Here is a 15,217-nt window from a genome sequence, read left to right as displayed (position 1 = left end):
GAGCCCACGTGTGTTCCTCTACCACTTGGCTGGTAACAGTCACCTGGGAATCATTCCAGCAGGTGGCTTCCAAAGTCCAACCTGCTAGGTTGAAATCTGACACTGATAGAGACTCCCCGGGAGCTCTTACTGAAAGCTAAACCAGGAACCAGGAAATGCACAAGCCTCTTTATGTAGAAAAACAGCTGGGCTCCCTCCGTGGCAACAGAGCACCATGGGAAACCGGCTTTGCTGCGGGGGACACTGGTGAGTAGGGGCAGGGGGTGGAGGGTAACGTCTCTGTTCGTGGACACGCAGGCCAAGAGAATAAGAGAAAGAGTGCAGCTAGTTCTCTATCAACCTCCCACAGCCACCTCCCTCTGCCTGGCACACCTCCCGGGTGCCAACACCAGAGCATTACCTCTTTCTGTGCTCACGTCTTTCAGAGAACACAGCCAAGCCTGCTGACGGTAGAATGGGCCAGAGCAGGATGGGAATGGTGAATTGGCACGGTTTCTCTCTGTCCTTCTCTTCCTCTCCTTTCCTTTCTCTCCCTTCCCTTCTTCCCCAGATGATGATGATAATTAATTATAGCATTGGCGAGCTTGCTATGTTCCAGGCACTTTTCAAACAATCTCGTTTACTCTTCCCCACAATGCTATGAGGGGAGGTGGCCTTACTCCTCCTGTTTTTACAGCTGAGAAGCTGAGGTTCAGAGAAGTTGACTTGTCCCAAGTCACATGGCTAGTGAGCAAATAAATCAACATTCCAATCCAGGTCTGTCTGACTTCAGAGCCCAGACTTTTAACCACTACATAATTCTGCCCTCTCAAACCAAGGAAATCAACTTTAGAGAAATGTTTGTTTAAAGGGGTAGAAGTGGAGAGAAGGAGAATATCCATGAAATATTTGAATATAGCTTTCACACTTGTGTGACTTTCGGCAAATCCTGTAACTTCTCTTTTTCCTCATGTGTACAATATAGATAGCATGACCTATGTTGTTTAGATCATAGGTTTGAAGAGCAGAGGATATGTGAAAGCCTCACAGTAAATTATTCATAGTGTTTTTACTGTTCTTTCCCAGAGTTGTAACCACTCCAAACTCCCGGACCTGGTTTTATCCTGTTCACTGTTTTCTTAGCTATACATTCCAAGCCTGGGTCAGTCTTGAGGATGTCTTGCTTGTGAAAAAAAAAAAATCATCATTATATTTAGAAAAATAGATAAGGCACATTGAAAAGCACATATGATTTGGAATCTGTACATTGGATTCAAGTCCAGTTCTTATTACTCATTCATTTATCAAACAAATATTATATTGAATACCTATATATACCACGTATAATGACAGACGCAGAGGATGTAGCAATAATAGGAAATTTGGCTCCTCCCTCCTTGAGTAAGATACCAAAGTTCTAGGGCCTTAGTTGACCTCTCTGTAAGACGGAAACAATGATAAATTTCCCAGAATTTTATCAGGATTGGGAGGAAAAAATTCACTTTTTAAACTCTCAGATATCCCACAGACACAGGACATTTAGGAACATATAAGATTTTCTACAGAAAAGAGTGTAACAACTTCTTTCACTTCCTTTGTTCCAAGTTTTCATATTCTTCATTTTTGGTTAATTTTTCCTCTGATGGTGGTAATCATAGCAATCAGCTTTCACTGATGCTCATTATATGTCAGGCACTTAGCTGAGTATTTTACATTAATTATTTTATGTAATTCTTATGACAATCCACGGGGTTTAGGTTCTGTTATTATCCTTATTAATAAGAAATGAAAGCCTGATTAAGCTAAAAACTTGCTGAAATTCACACAGCTAATCTGATAACATCAGTCTGGCGCTAGAGCCTGGCTAGAAACACTACCCCCCCGATATTCTAACCAAAATATACTATTTTCCCCTTAAAATATTAGTAGATATTTTAAGTAGATCAATATTAGTAGATATTTTAAGTAGATAAATGTTGTTTCCCTCTGTTTCTCATTATCTCAATAAACTTACAGAAACTGATAGTATGACAACTAAAAAGATTTTTATTTTAAATTTATCATTATTATTATTATTATTTTCTGATTACAAAAGTAATACATTCACCACAGAAAATTTGGAAAGTATCAAAGAGCAGGAAATAAGAAGCAACCATAAATATACTAAATATATTTATAGCAATCATAAATGACAGAAACATTTTAGTATATTTCCATGTAATCCTCTCCTTCCTTCCTTCCTTCCTTCCTTCCTTTCTTTCTTTCTTTCTTTCTTTCTTTCTTTCTTTCTTTCTTTCTTTCTTTCTTTCTTCCTTTTTTTGGTGCACCTCACAGTTACATTTATTCATGTCACAAAGGAAACCACACGTCCACAAGTGTGCAGCAATGCTCCATGTTCCCATCTAACAGTTTGCTGAGATTTACAGCCAGACTGAAGCTCCACCTGACGTGTACTCTAAAGTGGGTTAATGATAACCATGAGCAGGTGCGGGACTGGAAGCTTTCAAAGCTTTACTTCTTTTACCCTGGTCTTATAAACGATGAAGCCTATGCACCCCATTCCTACCCAAATAACCTGGTAAAACTGGGTATAGTAGGGCTTCGTGGGGACCCAAACATTTTTAACAAGAGTTGGAAACATCTGGGCACAGGACCCCCTCCCGCTCCCGCTCAGCCCACCCCAACCTGCACAGTGACTCAGAAAGATCACCTCCATGCATTCCTTCTGAAATGTTTATGTGCATAGGTTTAATCCCAAAACATTATTATCTTTTTACTAACTTGACAACGATTAAGATTTTCCATGCTATTGGGTGTTCTTCCAACATCTTTCTTTTTTTTTTTTTTTTCAAATTTTTGAGAAAGAGGGAGACAGAATGTGAGCAGAAGGGTGGGGGATGCAGACACACACACACACACACACACACACACACAGAATCCCAATGAGGGGCTTAAACCCCCAAACCACAAGATCACAACCTGAGCCATAGACACTTAACCAACTGAGTCACCCAGGCGCCCTCTTGCACATCTTTCTTAAGTGGATGTACAATGTTCCATTTATAGAAGATGCCATTTATGTAGTCTTTCCCGATGTTGGACATTTAGGGTATTTCCTATTTTTTGCAATTGTAAATAATGCTACAATGAGCATCCATATTTGCACCTAATTATTTCTTAGGATATGGAATTGCTACATCAGAGGATACACATTTTATGTTTAAGCCTCCTTATACTTCTTGTCAATTGCATTCTTGGAAAATTGAGTCATTTTTTTTCATACTACCAATACAGGAGAGTGCCCATTTAGTTTCCTGAATTCTGAGCTAAAAATAAAATCCTGTCAACTGTGAGTCTAACTGAATATTCCATTTAGGTTGTGTCCAGGCATTATATAGTATCCAACTTGGGAAAAGGCTCCATTCACTAAAATTGGGTCACCCAAACCTGTGACTTTAAAATTTATATTCTCTTCATCCATTTAAGTAGAAGTAAGTAGGAGAACAGTAGCAACAAGGGGGAAAGAATTATAGGCTAAGATAAGGCTATGACCAGGCAGAGGTAAAAAATAAATTAATTAATAACAAAAATATAAAAAAAAAAAAAGAGGAAGAGCTGAAGTGGCAGAAGCAGAAAATAGAAGTAGAAAGACCTAGAAGTGGTTTCAGAGTTTTTTAATTCTGAACCACCTGTAAAGTTCAGATGGTGACTCTATCTGCTCTCAACTCAGCAAGCTGCATTAAAACCAAAAGCCACACCAAAACACAAAACTCTGTCAGAAGTGTGGGAAAATCCTGATTTTTCCACAGCAGTAAAATGGACATGATTTAGAAGCTTCCCTCTCTCTCTCTTTTTCTATTTAGTTAGCAAAAGAAGGAAATTTCATTAGGGAGACAGAGGTCAGAACAGATAGGGTTGGCGCTGGTGAGAGTTGGAAATGTACTAGCAAGAAAAAGCATCCGGAGTAAGCTTCAAACTATTCAGCCTATTTCCTCAGACAAGTGTTTTTCTCTGGCCATCAAACAGTTGACAATCACGTAGACACCCTGGCTCCACTAGAGACCCCAGGGGCTCAGAAATGAGGTCTGTCCTGCAGCAAGGGCAGGGGAGCTGAGTCACTCACCAAATTCAGAGCTCCCTGTGCTGTGGATGTTAAAGGTTAAATATCTCTCACTTTCTCTGTTAATTAAAGACAAGGACATGGAAACAGGGAGGGAGATTGCCTGTTAGAAAAGGGCTTGGAGGGGTCCTAACTAGTTAACCCTGGTTGTGGCAGCTTCTGTGACTCCCAGAATGGGAACCCTATGTTAGCAGAGACTGTGGAACAAGAAAAATAATAAAACACTGAGTGCTGTAGCAAGAGGGTCTCTGAATCCAGGAATATCCCATTTTTTGGCAGGTTTCCCTTACCCTCTGCTGGGATTAGCCTGTTAGACAATCCCAGAATAGCCCTCAACCCAGCTATATCCCTGGCGTGTTGTGCCTGATTGCCTGCGGCTGTATTTTGGGTTTGGTTATGTCAGTTGTACCACTCCACCTTCCAGAACCATCCTTGTGGGAAAGATGTGGTACCCTTGATAAACACTTTCTGGCTGGCTCAGGGTGAATCGTTGTTAGAGGGAAGTGAGGGAAGGTCATCCCAGAATGTTAAGGAGGCACAGAACAAATGATAAAGGTGGGAAGAGAGAGGCCAGGACTCTCACACGTGGGTGATCTGTGTTTCATTTCACAGGAGCTGCCCATCAACTTCCCTGAGGAAAAAGAAAATGGGTAACTGGGCTTTGGGGGCGGGGGCTTGGAGTGGTCAAATGAGAGAAGAGAAAGTACTAGAACCAGTGTTTTTGGAAAGGGCATAAGAATGAAAAGGAGGAGTATCCCTTGGAAGGGATAAAGGGAGACAGTACACCAGAGAAAATCTTTTGGTTACTGGGTCCCAGATCAGCTCTGAGATTCTGGGTCTCATTCTTTCTATTATCTTAGAGTGGCAAGCTTGGTTGTTCATTCTTTCATTCACCCAGCAAAAATTAACTGAACACTTACAGTGTATATGAGGTGCTCTGCTGGGTCCCAAGGAGGCAGAGGAGCACAAGAAGAGCTGAAAATCAAGTCTGAGAGACTTGTTTACACATAAACGAGAACTGCAATGTAGTCTACTAGTGCTGTAATAGACTCATACTCACACCATGGGAGAATGAGGGAAAACACCAATGTCGAAGGAATAATAGCAAATTCTCAGGCTGGAGGAGGAGCAGAGGAAAGGGTATTTCAGGCAGTGCAATCATCTCATGTGGAAGGAAGGTAGGAAGGAAGGAAAGGAGAAGGGGAGGGAGGAAGGAGAAAGAGACTGACTTGATTGAAAGTGACCAACTGTTTGGTGTAGCTGAGCACTCACACTTTGCACTCTAATAGTCTGTGTGATTATCTGTCTCCTCCAGCAGACAGTAAGCTCCCTGAGGCAGAGAAAATAGCCTGCTCATCCTTCAATGCCCAGAATGGGTCACAGAGCCCAGCGTATAACAGGCTCTCAGCATATGTTTGTTGAACTGTGTTAGGGGTGGGTGAAAACTGAGGATGGAAGATATCAGTGGCAGAGTGTGAAAGGAGTTTGGATGTGGGGATGGTAGCAGTGAAAGGGGTGAACGCAGAGGCAGGGGGATTAGTTAGAAGCCCACTGTAATAGTTTAACAGACATTCAAAGAGGGCAAGCTCAGGCAGCTCAAGAGATAATGGATTTAAGGTGGATTTCTGCCTCTCAGAAAGCCAAGCAAGACGGACATTGAAGCAGCAGCAGCAGCAGCAGCAGAATGGCACCAAGGTAATGACAGGCCCCCGTCCCTTCCAGGGGGCTGTTCAGATATAGGATCTGAGGTTCCCGCTTTTTCACCCTGGGATGCATCTGGTCATCTTGAACCAGAACTTGCTGGTTCTGCCCTACAAAGGAGCAGAGCGAGGGGACATCAGTATAGCTGGCCCTGCTTTGCAGATGAGGGGCAAAAGCAAGCCAAGTACCTCCCTTAATGCTGTCAATTTCTTGCAGGCCCATGACACAACAGGACGTATGTATGAGCAGGTGTTAGAGAAGCCTGCGTCTCAGGAGAGGAGTCGAGGCCTTAGTGTGAAGGAGAACAGCTTACATTATGCAGACATTCAAGTGTACAGCTGTACCCAGCCACGCTCTGCTCTGGAAGTGAAGCATCTTCAGTCAGAAAATGCTACAGAATACGCAACCCTTCGCTTCCCCCAGGCCACGCCCCGCTACGACAGCAAGAACGGCACCCTGGTGTGAGCCTTGGGGAGGAAGGGCCTGTTTCCGTCATTTCGCCACTACTCCTGTGGGGAGACTCTGCTTTGGGGAAATGGCTGGTGGCCCAGAGATGGCTGCCACGTTTTCAACTTAACTCCAGAACCCCAGTGAGAGTCCCCCATTCTTGCTCTCTCCTCTAGGCCTACCTTTAATTTGCCACCGCGAGCTTGGAGTTGTTTTCGGGCTGGTTAGGGGCGGATGGAGTTCCACAAAAGGAGGGACCAGGAGGAGCATGCCAAAATTTTTTTGACCCCTACCTTTGCTCTTGCTTTCAAGAAAAGTGAAGGAAGAACAGGTTACCTCAGCACTTAAGTTGATTTTGTTAGGCTTAATTTAATGGTGTCTCTTTTATACACCTTAAATCTAAAGCTGAAGAAGAACTGCTCTGGAAAAGCATTCTGAGTTCTCATACCAGCCCCCAGGGCTGGCTTGGGCAATTCCCTCAATGGTTGGGTCAAAGGTCTCAGAACCTAAAAAAGACAAACGAGGGCAGGGGTGAGGCGTGGAGGAAGCAATTCCCTGACCACCGGTTACACGTGTTTCAAGTCACTGACAGCACTGCATGACCCGGAAACTCCTTTTGGCTGGACCGTAGGCTCTCGCAGGTGCAAAGTCTCTGGGATCAATAAATCGCATAAGGAACATGCCTGGTGCGTGTTGCGGGGTGGGGGTCCGCGGGCTCTACGTAAGTGCAGCAGGTCTCGCTTAGCCTAAGGGCGGCGGGGAAATCCAGACCCTTCGCGCCCTACTCCACAGGCCTTGGCTGAGCCCGAGCTGGGATGAGGTTTGCACGCCCAGGAGGCGGGCTCTCATCTGCGGAAGGGGGGCGCTCCCTGGGCGGGATCCTGGCAGTCAGGAGGCGGGGCTGGCTCGGGCCGCAGGAGGCCGGTCCGGAAGGCAGGGGGCGGGGTCAAGACCCGCCGGGGGTTGTGGTCGGGGACGTTAGGAGGCGGGGCCGGACAGGCAGGGGGCGGGGCCCAGGTAAGCTGGGGCTGGCTCGCGCTGGCCGGTGGTGGGCGGGGCCAGGTCGGGCCCGGCCTCCGCGTCACCATGGCAGCGGGAACGCGGCGGCGGCGGCCCTGCAGCTGCAGGAGGCCGTGCTCAGAAGGGCTGGGGACAGAGATGTTGAACCAGACGGACCGATGAGTTAAGAGGTAGGTGGTAAAAGGTGGGAGGTGCCTGGGAAATAGAATTACCACTGGTTGAGCTTCCAGATCAGAAATGGGGACACACGGAGGCGTGAGATGGAGGCGGCTGGGGGAGGGTGGGGGGGGGGGCGTTGAGGAGAAGGAGGCGGAAGTTTCAGGTTCTGAACAGCTCTAAGCCTTACAGGTTCTTAGGATGCCGTTCCTGATTCAGACTTTCAGAGCTTGGAGACCCGAGTAGTAATGCAAATCCCCTTTCAGTCTGTACGCCATCCTGCCCAAATACCAATGCCCTTCAGTTTATCCCCGAGAGGGATGATTCCTTAAGACTGACACAGTACTGAGAATGGAATCACAGCACGAGAGAGTTGTTAAATAATACTACCAACTTCGTAGAATGTTTGTAGTTAAAAAGCACTTGAAACAGTACATAGTATGTAATCAAATATCGGCTGCCATTATCATCAGTATCATCATTTTCCCACCCTGTTCTCTGGCACAGACCTAGTGCAAGTGGATTCAGAAGAAGTGACTAGAAAACTTCATCACTAATTGGCAGAGCAACTCCCTAGCCTGCTACTATTAACTGGGGGGCAATAAAGTGAACTTTATTTCCAACGGTAACTTACCATGACGGTCAAATGTGACAATGTAGGTGATAAGACTTTGTAAACTTAAAGTACTACGTAAAACATTTCTGCCTTAAAATATAAATGCGGCCTTTCTACGTTAAAACGGAATTCCTGAGGGTGAATAGAAGTGCATGGCAGAAGCTGAGCTCCCAGTGTTTGTCCTGATTGTCTTCAGAATCCTTCCTATGATCGTTGACTGATAAACATAGGGAGGAGGGAAAATGCATCCTTGCTTGACTGATAGGGAAGCATTGCTCTTTACTTTATTACTATTAAGCCTAAGTGGGTAGTTTTTAAAATGCCCTTGGGATAGCCCTGTTGTGATTACAGTATCTTTGGCTGGATTTCTTACTAATCAGGGTACTATTTCTGAAACTTCTAGATGGCATATGTTGGTAGATTTGGAGCAGGAGCTTGACCCTAATAGATTGGTTTATCTTTGGAATGTTTTTTTCCTGTTCTGTATTTTTGCACATTCTCCCTCTTCCTATTTTAAGGTGGCCCTGATCCGGCTTTTCTAGGCACTCTGAAGATGGGGACTCAAGTGGTTAGGAGACTCTGTAACTCCCTGCTGCCCACAGAGCCCTCTGTAAGTTTCTGGTGTACTGTTGAAAGGAGTGTGATGACATTAATGGAATTTTAGTACAGTTCTACAACTGGGGTTTCTCCATCAGGACTCAGATCCTGGAACAAAATTGTCATATATTTGCTTTCTTCTCTTGCTACCCCTTCTTGTGGAAATTCTAGCTCCCTTGATTCATTACTAATAAAATCAGGAAGATTTTATTGAAAATTATAGCAATTAATCAGAATATATGCATTGTTTAAAAGATTTAAATGTTTGTTATAGAAATAATTCATGACAATTATAGAGCATTTAAGAAATATTGCAAACCATGATTTAAAAAAAAAACAATAATGCTTCCATCCAGAAGCCCTCAATGTTAATATTTTAGAATGTAGAATTTTCTTCTAGCCTTTTTATATGTATATTACTTACATATTTAAGATTAAATTATGCACACGCTTTTTGACTTTTGCTTTTTTTAACTTAATGTTTGTTAATATGAAATTGTTAAAATATTTGTTTTAGTAGGTCTACAAATGTTTGGTAAACATTATAATGATTCTAATTTTCTTGACCATTTTTCTGTTTGTTGGACTTTTAGGTTCTCCTCACCCATTGTAAATAATGAATTGATTTCCTCAGTTAAGACTTCTTTTCCTTAGGGTTGAGTTCCAGAAGTAGAATCCCTACCTCAAAGAATGTGAACATTTTAAGTAATAAGTTACCTTTTAAAGGAAGAATCCTGGTGTCAAATTATATATACATCCTCCAGAAAGCAGAGGGTCATCAGCTGAGAGATAGAAGGCTTCTTGGTAGAAATCTGGCTACCTCTTGCAATGAGATCTTAGGTCCTGAAGAAAGATGATTTCATCATAGTTATGAACCCTAACATATTATGAATGTCAGTCCAGAGGTATGGGGGCTTGTAGTGTTTACACAGTAGAGAAATTCAAGGATTACTTTCAAAATATCCACCAGATGTCGCTAGTCTTAATCTAATTTTTACCCACAGGATTACTAGCAGATAACTTTTGAAACATGAATTTAAAAAATTCATGTAGAATATATTTGCATGTCTGCTTAAGTACAGTTTATATTAAGCACTAGCATCTGGTGATTACTTTGGCAACATCCTACTCGTCTCTTACCATTCTGTCTCTTTTTTCCTTTTTCTACCCACTCAGTCTGTCACACTCACCCTGTACACTCTGTCCCCACATACTAATATTGGATTCTCAGTTTTAGTAGTCGTCCTTTTACTATTCTTTTTTTCAGTCTTGTTTCTTGCCTCTATGTGTATTCATGTATTTATGTGTAACTGTGAGTTCCTGAATTTTTGTCTAAAAGAATAGAATGTGGCATATAATGACATATAACAGATCCTCAACATATATCTAGTGAATGTTTAATGAAAAAAATGCATTGATGAAGGAGAAGAAAATATAGGAGGATACCAGGAATTATTTATATTTGTCTTGGAAATACACTGAAAGAGACAAAGATTCACACTTTTTTTTTTAATAAATTTATAAATTTATTTATTTATTTTTGATAGAGAGCTCAAGTGAGCAAGAGGCAGAGAGAGAGAGAATCCCATGAGGTGCAGAGAGAGGGACAGAGAAAGAGTACGAGCCCAGAGTGGGGCCTGATGCTTAATGGACTGAGCCACCCAGGCACCCTAATTCACACTTCTAAATTATAATTAAGTGCTAAGTGCTATAATACAGAACATGCTATTGATGTGATTTGAAGTCTGGGTCCGAGAGCAACGGTTAAGAAAGAATTCTTGAGACATTTTTGGTGCCAAAAATGTGTTTTTATTATAGCACAGGGAGAGGACCCTTGAGCAGAAAGAGCTGCCCCGTAATTGTGAGGTGCGACAGATTATATATTTTTAAGTTTGTGGAGGGAACAGGGGGGAGTATAGATAGCATAGTTTCCAAGGAATTTCTGTATGCTGAAAGCAGGGACTACAGGACCTTGGAGATCTGGCTGTTGTCAAGATGAAGTTGCTTTTAGTCTCTAATAAAATATCAACATTAAGGTAGCCATCAGTTCCTTGATGAATGTCATGCTCTGCATGCCTCAGATATTTATCAGTGGGCTGCAAGTTGTGAGATTTATTTAGTTAAATTTTCTTGCTTTTGTTCTCATCATGATGACTTTTGAATTATATAGACTTTTAAAAAATGCTTATTTATTTTTGAGCAAGAGAGTGTGAGTGGGGTAGGGGCAGTTAGAGAGAGGGACAGAGGATCTAAAGTGGGCTCCACAGTGACAACAGTGATCCCCATGTGGGGCTGAAACACACGAACCATGACATCATGACTAGAGCCGAAGTTGGACACTCAACTGACTGAGCCACCCAGGCACCCATGACCTTTGGATTATAAAAAGAGGAATATTGATTTATTGAGTATCTACTTATGTGCCAGGAAATATTTTTGGTTCTAGAGATAAACCAGTAACAAAACATAACAAAATTCCCTGCTTTCATGGACCTTATATTCTGGGCAGGGAGAGACTGACAATAAGCAAATGAGCAAATAAATATAGACTATAGAGGACAGTGATGAATACTAGGAAGAAAAATAAAAATAAATCAGGCAAAAGAGGTTTGGGAGTGCCTGGGTGAGGGAGTGTTGTCATTTTAAATAGAGTGGTCAGAGAAGGCCAAAGAGATAAAGTGATATTTGAGCAGAAACCTGAAAAAAAGAACAAGAATGAACCATGGTTATCTGGGGCGTGAGGGTTCCAGACTGATTAAAATCAGATCCATCTTGATTAAGAAAAACCAAAAGTAGTCACAGGAGTTTCATGAGGAAGCAGAACTTGAGGTAGGCATAATAAGGATTTGAGTAGCAGAAGCGTGGGACATTCTAGACAGGACAGTCATGAAGGCATGGGAGGCAAAAATGAGCCCTGGAAATGTGGGAGACAGTGAGGAGCCTGCCAACCTGAGCATAGGCAATTTGGGGGACAGCCGTAAGAGCAGGGCATGAGGAATTTATATCTGATGGGAAAAGGGATTATTTGAAAACATTTGAGCATTTGAGCAGCAAGATGAATGCATTGTCTAAGGAAGATTAAGGGGTGTAGACTAGCAGAAAAGCCTGGAGACAAAGAGAGCAGTTTAGGAGCCAGGACACGTTTGTAGCCTTTGCCGGTAGATGTGAGCCCTTTTGTGTACATTTATGCTGATGTCTCTGAAGATAAATGCAGTAGAAATTGTAAACATACATTACGAAACCCGCTAATGTATGAAAACAGAAAAAGATTAAGAAATTATTTCAGAGTCATTTAAAATATTTCCATTGACAATTTTAATTATTTGTTTATTCAGACTGCCTTTCTGCTTCTTTATAGTCATTAATGATTGCCTACAATAGATGTATTAAATTTACATAGGTATGAATTTCACACATTTTACTTCTACATAGGCAGAAGTCACGGTATTTTTACCAAATGACAATTCTGTTTAAAGCTCAAAGTCTTACTTAGGCTAACATGTTATTATCTGTATTAATATAAGTGATGAATGAGTTTGCCAGTGTTTCCTCCACTCATTCATTCATTCATCCAACTAAACACATTTACTGAGTACCTTTTTTCTTTAAAGTTTATTTATTTATTTTGAGAGAGAGAGAGAGAGAGAGAGAGAGAGAGAGAGAGAGAAACCCAAGCCAGTTCCATGCTGTCAATGCAGAGCCTGATGCAGGGCTCAATCCCATGAACCATGAGATCATGACCTGAGCTGAGATCAAGAGTCAGTTGCTTAATCCACTGAGCCACGCAGGCGTCCCGACATTTACTGAATACCTTTTGTGTGGAAAGCATCATATAAAAGTATTGCATAATGATTAAGCCAGACTTTGGTTTCACCACTTAGCAGCAATAGGATCTGGAGCAAATTACTTATCCTCTAGAACCTTTCTTCATCTATAAAATGGGGTTAATAAACAATTCCTACTGTTTATGGTAATTGTGACCATCAACTGAGCTAACATATGTAAGCACTTAGTATTGGGCTTGGCACATAATAAAAGTTCAATTTTGCTATTATTATTGTTGTAGATTGATATTTGTGTAGCTTTTAGTTGGTGAGGTAAGTCTCTGCCATTATTGTTAAAATCATATAGGACTGAAGAGGTCTGGTATAATTTCAGAAATCAGGCAGCATGGCAGAGATATGCAGAAAGCAGCTTGCTTGGACCCTTTGCTTCTCCTCCCAGGCAGAGAGAATGACAAGCCAGCAGTGGTGGGAGTGGTTCCAGCTACCTGGACTGGCTTGCAGTTTTCCCCACGCTCCAGCACTATGAGATACAGATCATTGGCCTAGTTATTCCTGGTTCATTTAGCTAACCCACTTACTCTCTCAGCTCTTATGTTGATATCACAGCAGAGTGAGATGGGGAAGATGGAAGGAATAGTCATTGTGAGTGCTGCTTAGAACAAGCTCAGTTCTTCACCTGGGCTATGTGGTTAGGTAGACCATGATAAATAAGGTGAGCACATCTTCTGAGCAAAAAAACCTTGAGATTACATGCTCTAACAGGAATTTTGTGCTTTTTCCAAGCATGAGAGGCAGACTATTTGTGCAAATATAATTTTTGGAACATCTCATTAGTTGTGTGGGGGAAAACACAGAATATTTTGAAATGGTACTATCTAAATTTAAACGAATTAAAATTAAATGCTATTGAAATTTTAGTTCCACATTTGCAATAGCCACGGTTTTTTTTAATGTTTGGTTTTGAGAGAGAGAGAGAGAGAGAGAGAAAGAGAGAGAGAGAGAGAGAGTACTAGCAGAGGAGGGTCAGAGAGACAGGGGGACAGAGGATCCAGAGCTGGTTCTGTGCTGACGGCATCCAGCCCTGATGTGGGGCTTGAATTCACGAACCGTGAGATCATGACCTGAGCCCAAGTCAGATGCTCAACCGACTAGACCACCCAGGCGCCCCACAATAGACACATTTTAAGTGCTCAATAAACACATGTAGCCAGTGTCCACTGGCCACTGGATTGGACGTCACAGATACAGAACATTCCCACCATCACATTGCACATGACTACTGTAGAGTATGTGGTTGACATAATTACAGACTTCTAGGGAATAGTGTAACTGTGGACCGAGTGCCCTGTAATAAATCTTGTATCTATTCACCACAGTTCCCTCTAATTCCTCCAGTGTACTGGAGGGGGGTGCAGGGCAAATAGCACAGGGCTGAGCATCAGAGGCATTTGGGTTCAGATCTTAGCGCCCATGCTGATTTGCTAAGTGACTGTAAATAACTCCCCTAGGCTTCATTCCTTCATGAGAGTCAAATGAAACTTCATCTTTTTAGCTTTAAAATCCAGTGATCTAATGAGTCTTTTCCCAGGAATATTGAGCTCACAGGTCCTACTTTGAAAAACGACTTGTTCTTTGAGAAACAGTGACCTTTTGGTATAGAACTATCCGCAGGGCCTCCCTCTGAAGTCTCAATATATTCGACTGTGTAAAAGCATGATGGGCTGTCAGAATCTATTTAGGGATCTACTGACTGAGTGTTTTGGTTTTGCATCACTATGCACATAGATGTGTTGCATACAATTTTACGTTGTTGGAAGTTTCATGCTTCTCTTTTAAAGGGGCCTTGTTGCAGTAATATGGGTTAGTCACTCACCTGATGATATTACACCGTGAGCTGTGGTCATGGCAAGGGGAATTTTTGGTAGTTAAATTCCCCAGCTAGTTATGAAGGACGGTGGTCTTCTGACTTTTGGGCTGATCAGGTGCAGTTTGATTTGGAGTCATGGCTTTTCCAGCCTTTGCAGAATTGAACACACAGCATTCATTCAATCAGCAGCACCCACTTAACACCTCTGCTGGCCTTCTGCTTCCTGCTTGCTGCCATCCTAGAAGAAGTGTGTCTTTCTCAGAAGTATCTTTGTGTTTAGCAGCTTCAGACATTCGGGCAAGATGATTCAGGATGTTTGGGGTACAGATTTTCTTTTTCTCTAGTGACCTGAGGAGGAGGAAGTCTTAGGTTGAAAAGAGCCATTACTGACTTTTCTTGCTAAGGTACCAATGGGAATTTGGGGAAGGAATGTGGGCCTTCTGCAAAAGCATGAGGGTAGATCCTAGCTCCTCAAACTGTCTTTGTCGCTGACCAGCTGTGTCCCTGGGCAAGGCCCTGACCTTTTCTGAGCCTTAACATTCTGTAAATCCTTCCCCTCCATCTGGGATCACGAGGTGTAACATAATATGGGGTGTTCTTTCAGCTTCCTGTTTTCCTATAGAAACAAGAATGTGTGCTGAAGAGTACAAAATGACTGGTATTCCTAAAAATAAATAATCAAGGCTGTGACTTGAATAACTAGCAACAGAGGGGAATAGCTCTCTGTTTCGTTTGAGCAAGTTTTTACCTAACTCTTTCAAAAGCTCCAGGACATTTTTGTAGTGTTTATTTTAATTAAAATCCATTTAATTCATTTAAAGCTCACTAAAGATATGGGCTTTACCTTTTAGCGGGTATTTTTAAAAGAAAAAAAGAGAGGCTTTTTGGAGCATAGCCTTAGTGATACTTGGTTTACCCTCGATGTTTCT

The 15,217-nt window shown here is 42.3% G+C and overlaps 2 protein-coding genes and 1 pseudogene across 2 annotated transcripts in view; 2 read left to right on the top strand and 1 right to left on the bottom strand.

The window, feature by feature from the left end:
• The first annotated feature begins 38 nt into the window (after positions 1–38).
• Positions 39–6,268, top strand: CD1H11orf52 (chromosome D1 C11orf52 homolog). The gene is made up of 4 exons (XM_049613456.1): positions 39–246; positions 4,712–4,749; positions 5,736–5,794; positions 6,017–6,268. The coding sequence occupies exons 1-4, from the start codon at positions 215–217 to the stop codon at positions 6,263–6,265; spliced, it is 378 nt and encodes a 125-aa protein (XP_049469413.1). The 5' UTR covers positions 39–214; the 3' UTR covers positions 6,266–6,268.
• Positions 2,233–3,240, bottom strand: LOC125909921 (ATP synthase subunit ATP5MJ, mitochondrial-like; annotated as a pseudogene).
• A 1,088-nt stretch (positions 6,269–7,356) lies between the features above and the next one.
• The window catches only part of LOC125909803 (dixin-like), a 40,176-nt gene continuing 32,315 nt past the window's right edge, over positions 7,357–15,217 (top strand). The window contains exons 1-2 of the mRNA XM_049613279.1: positions 7,357–7,437; positions 8,558–8,649. Coding sequence (XP_049469236.1) covers positions 8,593–8,649 — 57 coding nt within the window. The 5' untranslated portion in view covers positions 7,357–7,437; positions 8,558–8,592. The remainder of the gene's footprint in view (positions 7,438–8,557; positions 8,650–15,217) is intronic.

The sequence above is a fragment of the Panthera uncia genome, chromosome D1 (assembly GCF_023721935.1).
Source record: "Panthera uncia isolate 11264 chromosome D1, Puncia_PCG_1.0, whole genome shotgun sequence".
Taxonomy (NCBI): Eukaryota; Metazoa; Chordata; class Mammalia; order Carnivora; family Felidae; genus Panthera; species Panthera uncia.
This window is presented reverse-complemented; position numbering and strand designations above follow the sequence as displayed.